The sequence below is a fragment of the Engraulis encrasicolus genome, chromosome 6 (assembly GCF_034702125.1).
Source record: "Engraulis encrasicolus isolate BLACKSEA-1 chromosome 6, IST_EnEncr_1.0, whole genome shotgun sequence".
Taxonomy (NCBI): domain Eukaryota; kingdom Metazoa; phylum Chordata; class Actinopteri; order Clupeiformes; family Engraulidae; genus Engraulis; species Engraulis encrasicolus.
In genome coordinates this window covers 16,690,302-16,703,626 of record NC_085862.1, presented here as the reverse complement: position 1 = coordinate 16,703,626, position 13,325 = coordinate 16,690,302, and the positions used below count along the sequence as shown (strand labels likewise).

Here is a 13,325-nt window from a genome sequence, read left to right as displayed (position 1 = left end):
GGCGCCCATATGGTGCAACATAAAACAACATCCAAAAGCAGACGCACTCTCTCCAGTCACTGCCCAGCTCTGAGTCAGTGGCAAACCCGAAGCTGCTGCTGCTGACTTTTTTTTTTGCATGGGTGTGTGATTGTGAGTGTTTGCCTGCATGGGCGTGCTGCTGCTTCTGCTGGCTGGCCCAAACATTTTCTGTAGCCATCCGCTTCCCTTCATACCCCCTCACACACCCCTCTTTGGAGCGCAGGAGCAGTGTGATGTCACGGGGAGGGCCCAACACTCCACCTCCTCCCCAGAGCCCGTCTCCATGATGTAAGCAGGCAGCTCCACAGCTCAGCTCGGTCCAGGGCTGGACTGGTTGTCTGGCAAACAGGACATTTTCCCGGTGTAGCCGACAGTCTTCGGGGGTTGTTGTTTTTGTCTGTTTGGTTTCTTCTCTTTCTTTTTCTTCTTTTTGTATTTTTCCCTTAGAGGCCGGACAACCATTTAGATGATGGTGGCCTGTTGGTCCAACTTAAATACAGACAATAAATGTGCCAATTGAAAACAGGGCCAGGCCCTGTGCAGGTCTCGGCTACGCCAAAAATGCCAGGTCCGTTTTTTTTTTGTCTCAGTCCAGCCCTGGCTCAGTCAGCTTGGAGAGATCTCCTCCAGCTCCACACACAGCAGTGCTCCAGTAGTTCATGCCTTCAACCCTTCTACTGGATTGTGAAGCTGATCTGCTTCACCTGGATTTGCACTCTCTGATGAGAATACCTGTGAAAGGCGCACTGTGTCTGACTGTGACGGTGGTCTATCTATGCACAACGCCTCTGATTAATTTGGGGCACCATTTCCAGCCAAATATTTCTATTCTGTTCAGTTCACCTGTTACCCAAGCAAGATCTGTTCAGCTGACAGCAAATATAGGCTATTGAAAAATTGCTAGGCTTACCACTGTGTTGGTCATTGACTGAGTGAAAAAAATAGGCCTATGTAGCCTAACTTCATTGAAACTTCCCAAAAACAAACTAATCCTTACTCAGCCACCAACCTCATTCTACCAAACAGGGACTCTGAAGATAACATTTGAAGACCAACGATGACAGCTAGAGATCTGTTACCGGGTCCATTTAAGACGCATTAAGGTGATGGACAGTTGCCCATCTTGCCCTTCGTTGATTTCTTTGATTATTCCTCCTGACTCGTGTAACTCCGGGCAGTTGGATAGCCTGCACTGAAAGCGTTCTGCATCTGCCTGACACTGCGGCACGAAACACTTTCGCTCATTATAAAAAAGAAAACTATTGTGCAAAATAGTAAGCCTACCTCTGATGTGACTGGACGTTGTCTCATCTAGCTGGCTGGAGGCTGATCCACCCATGGTCAAGGGTAAACTGACTTTAGCCCTTCTCGCAACTGTCTTCTCTGAACTCTGGTGCGCCTCTTTTTGGTGGCTAGGCTGTCATGAAATGATGGGCGTGCTGCAGTCACCATAGTAGGAAGAGGGGGAGAGAAGTATCACACATCCTACATCAACCTCATCGCGTTCAGCCCCAGCAAACACCATACTGTTCGTACGAAATTAAATAAGTAAATTAGCCTGATACATTTAATCAAATAAATTCTTCAATTTCCATTTCATGCAGCTTGATAGCCTACAGGCTACTATATCTATTCTACCCTACACTGCCACAGTCAAAATGGGAGCTATTTATATAGATCTATACATATATCTTATCACATACTAATATATTAGTTGAAAAGTCTCCATTCTGATCCCGAGTTCGTGTTTTTAGACAGTTTTAATCCTTCTGTGCAGTCCATACACATCCTACATTTCCCATATTCCAGTTCGAGATTTTTTCTCCGCCATATTGAGAGTGGTAGAACGCGCTGGACTGGAATTGTAGCACCACAACAAAAAATGTAAGTACTAAAAGATAAAGAATTGCGATTGCAATGCAATATTTTGCATAGCCAATGGTTAGTTGTATTGGTACATGAAAAGTCAAGGATCAATTCGAGGTATTGTTTTGCTTATTGTTGTTTTTACACAGGTTGAAAACCATTGTACCTTCTTTGCTTCCTCAAGAATGTATCTGGTAGCTAACCTAAAGGTCCTACGACGTTTTCATAGCAAGTAAGCTAGGAAGTAGCTAGTTAGCTAATGGAAATGTTGTGCTTTATTTTCCTGACAGCGCAGACACTAAAACGAAGAGCACCTCTCGATTTGTACTTCCTGAAGACTTTGTGGTAAGTAATGGAAACACACACCAATGAACACATATCAGTTATTTGTGAACTTCAAGTGTTTATAGTCTCTGTCATAGTACTGGGTGGTCGGAATTGAGCTAACATGACAAGCTAACACAAAGAGGACGGTGAAGTATCGACAAATACCCCAACTAGGCAAAGCCTGTTTTTCATACTCTAATTATCTGGAGAGGTCCGTTACAGTACGAGCTGACGTGTCAGCTGAGAAAGGTGATGATGCGCATTGTCCGTAAACATTTACCAATGATACTTGCATTGACTGAAGCTCATGTTCCCATTTGGTTAAGGCGGCGAGCTGTCTAGTAGTCTACATGTGATGAATAAATGTAAGCTTGTTGTGATTGTTTTTCCATTACATTGAAAGACTGTCAGTTTTGTTGGTTGTGGCATTCACTGCTGCTTAGGTAAACCTGGTCGTGTTAATAGGTCCATAGCCTATGTGTTATCGGTTGTCATCATGCATCCAGCCCTTCGCAAGACAAGTGTTCAGGACACATCTAGTGCATAACTTTTAGTGATCTGTAATGACGGCTCATGCTTCCGAGTAGGCTACGATGGGATGGGCAGCGTCTATGGTTTGTATTGGCGTCTGTAAGTCTGTGAAGGAAAAAAAACGAAAAAAAAACCATACTGGCACCTTTTTTAACAAATCTTTCATTCAGTAAGATGGATGGCTAGACCCCCCAATAATCTCATGTGTGTTCCATGATGTCAGGCATGCAAGTCAGTAACAGTAACTTGAGCCGAATTCTCTGAAATGTCTATTGTTCAATTAATCAAGTCATGTATTTCAGTCTTTGTTTACTCATTTGTCTGCCTGTGTATTTCTCTTTCAGGTGGCCCTGGTATCAAGTGTCAGCCGCCCCTCTCTTCTTCCCAGCAGCGGAGGATGACTCAGACCGTGCAGACCAACGGGGTCCTGCCCCTCAGCAAGACCTGGGAGCTCAGTCTGTATGAGCTGCAGAGGACCCCACAGGTGATAAACACTAATACAACAGAGCGGAGGGGAAAGCTGTGCATTCACACCAGCCAAAAGTGCTACTATATGTTAATTTTACTTGCCAAACACACACTCACGAATGGGTCAAAGTGGCTAGCGAGTTGGTCTTTTCTACCAGCCAAAGTGAAATTTCACCAGCATTTTGCCGGTTGGCTGATATTAATTTAGAGCCCTGTTCACTGCAGTCACTCATAGTTTACAAATATTGACATACGCACACGTCAGTAATGCAGCAGTAATATCAGAGAGAGTAGAGAGAGAGAGGTTCCATTGGCCCATTGTTTCCTGGTTCTATTATTGGGGGGGACATCCCCCTTTAGGCAGACCTAGGCAGACCTGAGGACTGTTCTATTCAATGCTAGGAGCATTATGACACGCCCCTTTAGGCAGACCGGAACCTGGTCATGTTAGGTGCCCATAGAAACCTATTATGTTGGCATATCTCTATACTTAAAGAATCTCTGGTAATATATCGGTAGGCAGACTCAATAGAATGAACCTCAAAGTCTTCTTCACAGACTTGCTATGCTCCCTCGGATTAAATATCTGTATGTGGTAGGATCAAAATATGAATTCAACAAACATTGCTTTAACATTTAGAAAAGGGTTAAAAAAAATTGGATAGCGTTCTGTAGTGTTCGTAAACTAGCTCCAAGTGCGTGTGTTGTGTCGGATGATGAGCTTTTCTGTGTTCTGCCTGTGCAGGATTCCATCACAGATGTAGCCTGCTCATTAATTGCCTTGCTTGCTTGTTGTGTCGGATGATAAGCTGTGCTGTGTTCTGCCTGTGCAGGAGGCCATCACAGATGGCCTGGAGATCGCCGTGTCCCCGCGCAGCCTCCACAGCGAGCTCATGTGCCCCATCTGCCTGGACATGCTGAAGAACACCATGACCACCAAGGAGTGCCTGCACCGCTTCTGCGCAGACTGCATCATCACCGCACTACGCTCCGGGTGAGTTGGTGTATATGGGTCCAACACTTGACAGAAGGAAAATTGTTGTTTTCTCCACGGAGGCTAGGCGACACTGAGGCAAGAGGTCACTAGTAAAAGAACAGGACGGGTGGAACTAGTTTCAGTTAGACCTTATGTATCTCATGAGCTAAGACTTCCGCCTTGTGTGTGTAACAAATACCCGCTAGTAGAGTTTGGCGGTAGACAAGTGAATAAGCCTCCCTCCCAAAGCCTCATAAAGATGCGGTAGAGCTGAGCTGTTAGACCTTTAACTCACAACACTGCGTCATCACCAATATATGCACTGGGTGAGTGTTTATCTTGTTCAGACTATTGGCAAGGGAGACTCACAGGTTAATGGCTTTGTATGTGGGTCAATGGTGGTTTTTTTTTGTTTTTTTTAGTAACAAACGTCAGGTGGTAAAACCACAGCTAATGCCCACAAATTAATTAATATACAAGCAATGAATATCAAATTTCTTTATTAGAGGATAGCCTCTTGAGATAAAAAATCTCGTTTTCGAGAGGGTCCTGAAAAAAAACATACAGTGCCCTCCATAATTATTGGCACCCCTGGTTGAGATGTGTTTTTTAGCTTCCAATTATTTTATTTTTTTTCTAAATAATATGGGACCTTAATGGAAAAAAAGAGAAAAATCCAACCTTCAATACAAGTGCATTTATTCAGTGGGGAAAAAATCCCACATAAAGAAATAATTATTTGACATCAAATAATGTGTGTCACAATTATTAGCACCCCTGGTGTTAATATTTTGTACAACCCCCTTTTGCCAACAAAACCGCTCCTAATCTTCTCCTACAATGTTTCACAACATGGGAAAAGACAGAAAGAGGGATCTTCAGCCATTCCTCTTTGCAGAATCTCTCTAAATCATCCAGAGACCTGGGTCCTCTCCTCTGTACTCTCCTCTTCAGCTCACCCCACAGGTTCTCAATGGGGTTGAGGTCAGGGGACTGAGATGGCCATGGGAGGAGCTTGATTTTGTGTCTGGTGAACCATTTCTGTGTAGATTTGGCCATATGTTTAGGGTCATTGTCTTGCTGAAAGACCCAGTGACGACCCAGCTTCAGCTTTCGGGCAGAGGGCAACAGATTTTGATTTAAAATGTCCTGGTATTTCAAAGCATTCATGATGCCATGCACCCTAACAAGGTTCCCAGGGCCTTTGGAAGCGAAACAGCCCCACAGCATCACTGACCCACCCCCATACTTCACAGTGGGTATGAGGTGCTTTTCAGCATGCGCATCTTTCGTGGTACGCCAGACCCACTTAGAGTGTTTGTTGCCAAAAAGCTCAATCTTGGTCTCATCTGACCAAAGCACACGGTCCCAGTTGAAGCCCCAATACCGCTTGGCGAACTCCAGACGCTTGCGTTTATGATTGTGAGTGAGGAAAGGTTTTCTCCGTGCATGCCTCCCAAACAGCTTGTTGGCATGTAGACAGCGCCTGATGGTTGATTTGGAGACTTTGTGACCCCAGGATGCTACCATTTGTTGTAATTCTGTAACAGTGAGCTTTGGAGATCTTTTGATTTCTCTTACCATCCTCCTCACTGTGCGTGGTGGCAAAATAAACTTGGGTCCTCGTCCAGGCTTGTTTACCACTGTTCCAGTTGTTTTGAACTTCTTAATTATTCCTCTCACAGTGGATATGGGCAGCTGCAGTTGAGTGGCAATCTTCTTGTAGCCTCTGCCTGACCTGTGAAGGTCGACGCACATCTGCCTCACTTGTATGCTGTGTTCCTTTGTCTTTCCCTTGTTTAAGAGTGGATAAGAGAAATGCCCTCGGTGTCACGTCATATTCATACCCCAGGGAAACAGGAAGTGATAAATTACTAATTAAATGTTTCTATATACTCTGGTAAACTTTGTAAACTACTGTAGAAATGACAGAAATGCTTCAATTATATTTATTTCCTGGAAATTGTTAAGGGTGCCAATAATTGTGGAACAGGTGATTTAATGAAAAATAATTATTTTTTAGTCAGGGATTTTTTTATTTTCTTACAATTCATTTGAGTTGAAGGCTACATTTTCCTACAATTTTCAGTGTGACAGTATTCTTCTGCAATAAACACTGAATTTATTTTAAGGCTTTTAACACATCTCAACCAGGGGTGCCAATAATTATGGAGGGCACTGTACATAACACAATATCCTTCTTATGAAATCCGGTAAAAGCAAAAGAAAAACCCATTTAGTCAATACAATAGTGTCATTAGCTGTCATTGCACCACCGTGACATCTGCTAGAAAAAAAAATGCCATTGACCCCTGTCTTACAAGGCTGATTTATCACTGTGCAGGATGAGTTGCTATTTATTGCTCCTCACCTTTGTCATTTGTCAACTTTGGCTTTTTGGTTTCGTTGCACATGAAACTAGATTATGACAGTAGCAGTCTTGAATCTTCAATCCATTGTACTTTGCAGACTGCAGGGGAAGGGTGGAGGTGGTTATAGGTCGAGAATCACACACTTACACTTGCAGTCTGAGGCTTGCGATTTCATGTGATGATATAAAAAAAATCTATAGCTGTCAGTACAATTGAAAGCATCTCAGTCTTCAGAGCCCATCATCTTCAGAAGTGCATTTGCACTTTAAATGAGCTTTTTGTTATGAGTGAGAAGCCGGTGTAATTCCATACAGCAGTTGCTGTTTAACCCATTGATGCCTGAAGCACCTGCGGGAATGGGTGCTCAATGCCTAAGGCATTTTTTGGAAAAAGGTACTGTCAGCCTATAAAAACCTAAATATCTTAGCATCTGAAATGCATAAAAACAAGAAATGAATTTTATTTAAAAGTCAAGGCCCTCCTCTTCAATTAGAACATGTTCATTCAGCTTTAACATACCAACATTTTAAATGAAAAATCTGAAATCTCATGAGCCTGAATGTTGCGTCAAGCAGCTCCAGGCGCCAGGGTCAATGTTGCGCAATGCAACATCCAGCATCAATGGGTTAAAGAACACCCCCCACCCCACCTTTACATCTGCCACCGTAGCTGACACTGTTCCTGGTCTTTCATGGGTATATTTAGCCCCTAGTGGTGACACATTCCTTCACCTCCTGGAACCCTACAACACTTCAACCCTTTGACCCCTGAACCCTCTGAACTGACTGACCGACTGTCTGACTCACCATGTCTGCCTGTCTGTGTGTGCAGGAACAAGGAGTGCCCCATGTGCCGAAAGAAGCTTGGTGTCCTTCTGTTTGTCTATCTCTGTCTACCTGCATGTCTGACCTATCTGACTGCTTACCTGCCTGCCTACCCGATCTGTCTCTCTGCCTGACCCTTCTCTGTGTCTACTCCTCTCTCTGTGCGTATTCAGCAACAAGGAGTGCCCCACGTGCCGAAAGAAGCTAGTGTCAAAGCGCTCGCTGCGGCCGGACCCCAACTTCGACGCGCTGATCAGCAAGATCTACCCCAGCCGAGACGAGTACGAGGCGCACCAGGAGCGCGTGCTGGCGCGCATCAGCAAGCACAACAACCAGCAGGCCCTCAGCCACAGCATCGAGGAGGGCCTCAAGATACAGGCCATGAACAGGTCAGACACACACGCACACGCACACACACACACACACACAATGGCCTTGTTTACATGACACATTTAGTTCAGAATTAACTCACTTTAATTCTGAATAAAGCTTAATTCCGCTTTGAAAACGTCATGTTAACACTCACAATTTTGAATTAAATGAAAGATCGAAGTAAACTCGAAGGAACTATTTATTTCTGAATTAATTCGGAATTAAAAACGTCATGTAAACGTAGCCACTGACACACAACCAGCAGGCGCTCAGCCACAGCGTCAAAGAGGGCCTATAGATCCAGGCCATGAACAGGCTTGGTGACACTGACGCTCACACTGACACACATATGACTTTCCCACCTCTAACCACTACCCCTTTATGTGACCGTGTGAGGGCTTGTGTGTATAGCATGTAGACGTGTGTGTATACTGTGTGTACTGTGCACGTGGTAGGAAGTCTATCTGGGGCAATTAGGTGAGGGCATTTATGTGTGTGTTTGCGTGTTCATATTGTTTACACCCACTTGTAAAGAGAAAGTGAACAAGAGGTTCAGCAGCAAAGCTCTAAATCCAGCCACGTTTGGGACATGCACAATGAAGACTCCAGATAAGACTCCAAACACACCAAAAGAAACTACACCGACACTGGCGATGGAAGTCATTGACTTTGTTTAGGAGGAGCTGGCGACAGAAGAGACAATAACGATCAAGAGGCGATTTGAGCGACAGTTTGTAGTCAAACTTCAGCGACAGCCACCGCAGCCAATTGGAATGCTGGAATGCTTGCATTCTGCTTCTCGTGGTCATGCTCTACCACTTTTATCGCTCGTGTCGCTCTAGCTATGAAGGCAGTCTAGCGACTCTTCGTAGCTTTTGGTGTGTTCACACAGGGTATGAAGCTCCAGGTTGAGAACGGCAGTGGTGTGGAGGACAGCTTTCGGTGTCTCTCTCTAATCTGTGTGTGTGTGTGTGTGTGTGTGTGTGTGTGTGTGTGTGTGTGTCGTGTGTGTCTGCCCGTCGGCAGGCTCCAGCGGGGTAAGAAGCATCAGGTTGAGAACGGCAGCGGCGCGGAGGACAACGGCGACAGCTCCCACTGCAGCAACGCGTCGGTGCACAGCAACCAGGAGGCGGGGCCCAGCATCAAGCGCACCAAGACGTCGGACGACTCGGGCCTGGATATGGACAACGCCACGGAGAACGGCGCCGCCGCCGGCGACATGGCCCTGGACGGAGCCAGCGAGATCGAGCTGGTCTTCCGCCCGCACCCCACGCTCATGGAGAAGGAGGACTCCGCGCAGACCAGGTGAGGCGCTCGTCCGTCTAGCTGGTTAGCCGGGCACCCAGAACATGTCTTTTAAAGACATTTAGTCCTGGGTACTGTTGCAACAGTGACTCATAACAGTTTTGTGTAGTGTTGGGTTTACAGTACAGTTTTGGGTATGTGGGGTTAGTGAGACATTACAGTTTCGGGTATGTTGGGTTAGTGAGACATGCAGTTTTGGGTATGTTGAGTTAGTGAGACATGCAGTTTTGTTCATTGTTGTAATAGTGGGACAGTACAAGTTTTTTGTAGCATTGTAATGGTGAGACGTCACAGACCAGGTTAAACGTTGATCTGGCTGGATGGGCACCCAGCACATGTCCTGTGAAGTGTCAAAATGGTGAGCCGTCACAAACCAGATGTTTTAGGGCTGGTGCTATTGCTGCATTGACACCACGAGGACCTGCAGACTGGGTGCACAAATCTGCACATCCATAACTGTCATAGTTATGTGTAGAGGTGCTCCGATTGCTCGGCTGCCGATCATGACCGGCCGATAATGGCCAAAAATAGCCTGATCGGTGATCGGAAAAACATGCCGATCAAAAAACCGATCGAGAGATATTAAATTCCTCACGCAACCATTTTGCCTTTACACCTGGCGCTGCATGTAGGCGCTGGCTCTGCACAGCTGCAACTGCACCAAAAGAAGGCATCTTTGCTTGTCTATAACTTTTCGGCATTCCCCCCTTCATTTCCACCATTCATAACCATATCTGCATCAACAATGATCTGATTTTCCGATCCATGCGCCGTTTACCTGACAATGTAATTTGCGATTGAGTAGCCTACTCGCCAGTGAGCCATTTTACGTTATAACCTGTGTAGTTGCCTCGGTCAGCACGCGACAACTTCACGTTGTCAGCACAAACATGTCAATTATTGTTTTCAAAGTTGTAATTGGCAGTCAGTCGATTAGTTTGATAGTCGCTGAAACACCAAACAGCGACAGATGTGGTTAAAACTTGAGAGAGAGAGAGAGATTCAGAACGGTAGTGGAGCACTGCAGCTGTGGACGGTGACAGAGAGGGGAGGGGCTCTCCTAACGAGGCTGCTCATTTAAAGCTACAGGTTGTTTTTTTTCTCGCATGTGGAAAACTATTTGATGTAATGTTTCAGTTTCAACTCAATCTTAAATAGTTTAGTTATTCTATGCAATAACTTAGACATTGATTAATACTGTAGACTATATTACCAACACTAGTCTGAAAGATAATAATAATAATAATAATAATAATAATAATAATAATAATAGCCTAATAGACATGTGCAAATTAAGATTTATTGGTTTATGGGCAGAAATGGTATTCAATAAGGATAATTAATAGGCTATTAAAAAAATAGGAAATCATTTTTGTGATCGGCAATGATCGGTAATCGGCAGATAAAGATTTTTGGTGATCGGTATCTGTGATCGGGCCAAAAAATGGTGATCGGAGCACCTCTAGTTATGTGTTGTACTAAGTCAACGTTGTAATGGTTTAAATAACCTCATGATGAGTTATATCAGCTGTGTGATTCTTGAAAGCCTTAAAAGAAAATATAAGGTGAATATTTTTGTTTATATATGATGCATAAAGATAGGAATAGAACCACAATAGACATAACAAAGTAGTTTCCAAAATGGTTCCCCAATGGGGAAAAATTGAGTCTAACTGAGTCGTCCGAGAGCACTTCCTATCACTAATTCAATGTTAGTGTGGAATTCGTGCCCAGGTACATCAAGACGTCAGGTAACGCCACGGTGGACCACCTGTCCAAGTACCTGGCGGTGCGGCTGGCACTGGAGGACATGCGCAAGAACGGGGAGGCCAGCCCCATCAACGTGGACGCGGCCAGCGAGAAGCAATACACCATCTACATCTCCACAGCCAACAGCAGCCAGTTCACAGTAAGTTATAGCAGTCTTACTTATTTATTAAATGGACGCAGCCAGTTCACAGTAATTTATAGCAGTCTTAGTTATTTATTAAATGGACACATCCATCACAGTACACCATCTAGTACTAGTACGTCTTGACAGCCAACAGGAACCAGTTTACAGAAAGTACTAACCTTAGACAGGACATGTAGTTTACTTATTTAGGAAACAACAGTTCACCATCTACACCACCACAGCCAACAACAGGCAGTTCACAGTGAGCTAAGCTTTCCAATCTACACAGGACTTCATTTAATATGAAGGGAAATGATTCAGTACACGATCTACATCCCACAGCCAACAGGAACAATGAGCTAACAGTCCTTCTGAAAGAAAGGAAGTAAAGCGGTACACCATCTAGCCAACAGGAACCACTTTACAGTCTTTGAGCCTCAGATGCACCTGCACTTTGACCCATCTCCTTTGATCAACAATCATACTCTGCATTCTCCTACCTCACCTCTCACACGCACGCACGCACGCACACACACACACACACACACACACACACACACACACACACACACACACACACACACACACACACACACACACACACACACACACACACACACAGAAACAAAAAATGTGGTGGTTTTGTTGTGGTGCAGAAACGGACACAGACAGGCGCACGCACATTTGCGCAGACAGACACTGTGCAATTAATTGTGGTAAGTTACTGTTTGTGTCACCGTTTGATGCATTTCTGCCTCAGGTCCTAAATGGCTCCTTCTCCCTGGAGCTGGTGAGTGAGAAGTACTGGAAGGTGAACAAGCCCATGGAGCTGTACTTCGCCCCCACCAAGGAGCACAAATAAGGCCAAGACCTGCCCTGCCAGCTCCATCCAGAAAAGACTGATGATTCCCCCGTTACCTCCTACTCTCTCTCTCTCGCTCTCTCTCTCTCTCTTTCTCTCACCATCTCTCTCTCTCTCTCTCTCTCTCTCTCTCTCTCTCTCTCTCTCTATCCCTTTTTCCCGGTGTGGGTCTTGATGCCCCTCAGTAACTGTGCTGCTTTTGGTTTTACTTTTTTGTTTTTGTTTTGTTTTTCTATTGTCTTTTTGTATGGGGGTGGGCGGGACCTGGGAGTTGTTTTCCGGTCGTTGGGTGGTCTGCTCCCCCGCCCGTCAGGTGCGTGTTCCGTGGAAGAACGCTTCAAAGGAGAGAAGCCAGCGCAACGCGACACGCCGTCATGTAGAGTCGTCTCATCGTGTAAAATATCATCTGCCCGGCCCACAGTAGAGTACAAACTGTATAAAAAAAACTCCACTGATGGCCAACACACTCAGTAAACTTTTCATTTTTGTCCTCCTCCTCTGTTCGTTTCCCCCCCCCCGGTTTTGTTCCTGATAATTTTGGGACTTGGTAGTTACCATCCGTGGCAACTTGTCTGATCACATCATTCAGGATAAATAGAAGCCAGTTAAACCCCCCGAGGTGTAAATGTGCACCATTTTGAACACTGGTCCTGTCCGCTGCACATGAATTTGCAAGAAGCAGACGGTGACACGCTCCAGTTTTATAGCCTTATGCTGACGGCTAAGCAGTGGACTCTCCTTCCCAATGGTGAGGTGTCGAGGAAGGTTACTGCGACAAGAACTCTGGGTAACACAGGAGCAACACACAACACAACTCCGAAATGCTCTAAAAGATATCGGACCATTCACACAAACACTTAAAATGAAAGAAAGAAAGAAAGCCTCTTCTTTTCCAGTTTGCTATTTTAAGTAGAATACGTAGCCGTTGTTGTTTCTGTCAGAGGAGGGACCTGTTTTTTATATATATATCTTGATGTTTCATAAAAAATGCCATTGCAGACGACTTCTTTTAGAGCATGAACTATTTTAGTTTGACATCCTTTGCATAAATATGAGTTGTTGTTTGGAAACATGTATACCACATTATCTGTTTGGAAAATAAAAAAAACAATGTGTGACGACTGTGTCATTAAGCAAGACTTCCGTTGACCAGGATCTTTTAGTTTTAAGAGAATTAACCACCAGTTTAGGTAAAGACTAGGAGTTCATTCTAATATTCTAATCACTGTCCTCTCTTGTGCTTGTGGCCTTGTTGTGACTTCATTGACGACAGAGGTTTATTCCAATATCTCACAAACGCACAATTCAAATGTCATTTCCTCATTTGCAATCTGGATGTTGAATGGGGAAATAGTCCCCCAAAAGTTGTGGTTAGTCTGACAGATGGGAAACTTTATTGTTTTCTCTACGGAGGCAGGGCGTCAGCGAAGCTTGAGGCCACAAGCACAGTTTGAGGATGGAAGTTAGGATATTGGACATTAGGACATATTGGGTATAGTCCAGTGTT

General features: G+C 44.7%; 2 protein-coding genes across 5 annotated transcripts in view; one reads left to right on the top strand and one right to left on the bottom strand.

The window, feature by feature from the left end:
* Positions 1–1,421, bottom strand: part of niban1b (niban apoptosis regulator 1b) — a 27,037-nt gene extending 25,616 nt beyond the window's left edge. The window contains exon 1 of the mRNA XM_063200798.1: positions 1,306–1,421. Within this exon, the coding sequence (XP_063056868.1) occupies positions 1,306–1,360 (55 nt within the window). The 5' untranslated portion in view covers positions 1,361–1,421. The remainder of the gene's footprint in view (positions 1–1,305) is intronic.
* Positions 1,422–1,811: 390 nt separating this feature from the next.
* Positions 1,812–12,936, top strand: rnf2 (ring finger protein 2). 4 transcript variants are annotated; one of them, XM_063200797.1, is made up of 8 exons: positions 1,812–1,905; positions 2,178–2,232; positions 3,090–3,229; positions 4,047–4,207; positions 7,559–7,774; positions 8,784–9,062; positions 10,797–10,971; positions 11,717–12,936. In XM_063200797.1, the coding sequence occupies exons 3-8, from the start codon at positions 3,143–3,145 to the stop codon at positions 11,816–11,818; spliced, it is 1,020 nt and encodes a 339-aa protein (XP_063056867.1). In that variant the 5' UTR covers positions 1,812–1,905; positions 2,178–2,232; positions 3,090–3,142; the 3' UTR covers positions 11,819–12,936. The 4 variants fall into 4 exon arrangements, with proteins under 4 accessions (XP_063056867.1, XP_063056866.1, XP_063056864.1 ...); XM_063200796.1 differs by having other exon boundaries at positions 1,816–1,905; positions 4,050–4,207; positions 10,779–10,971; XM_063200794.1 differs by having other exon boundaries at positions 1,817–1,905; positions 10,779–10,971.
* Positions 12,937–13,325: the final 389 nt, after the last annotated feature.

Coding starts and splice junctions, on each gene's coding strand:
- rnf2 (XM_063200794.1), top strand. CDS start 3,143: ATGACTCAGACCGTGCAGACCAACGGGGTCCTGCCCCTCAGCAAGACC. Junction 9,063..10,778: donor GAGGACTCCGCGCAGACCAG/GTGAGGCGCTCG, acceptor ATTCAATGTTAG/TGTGGAATTCGTGCCCAGGT. Junction 10,972..11,716: donor CCAACAGCAGCCAGTTCACA/GTAAGTTATAGC, acceptor TTTCTGCCTCAG/GTCCTAAATGGCTCCTTCTC.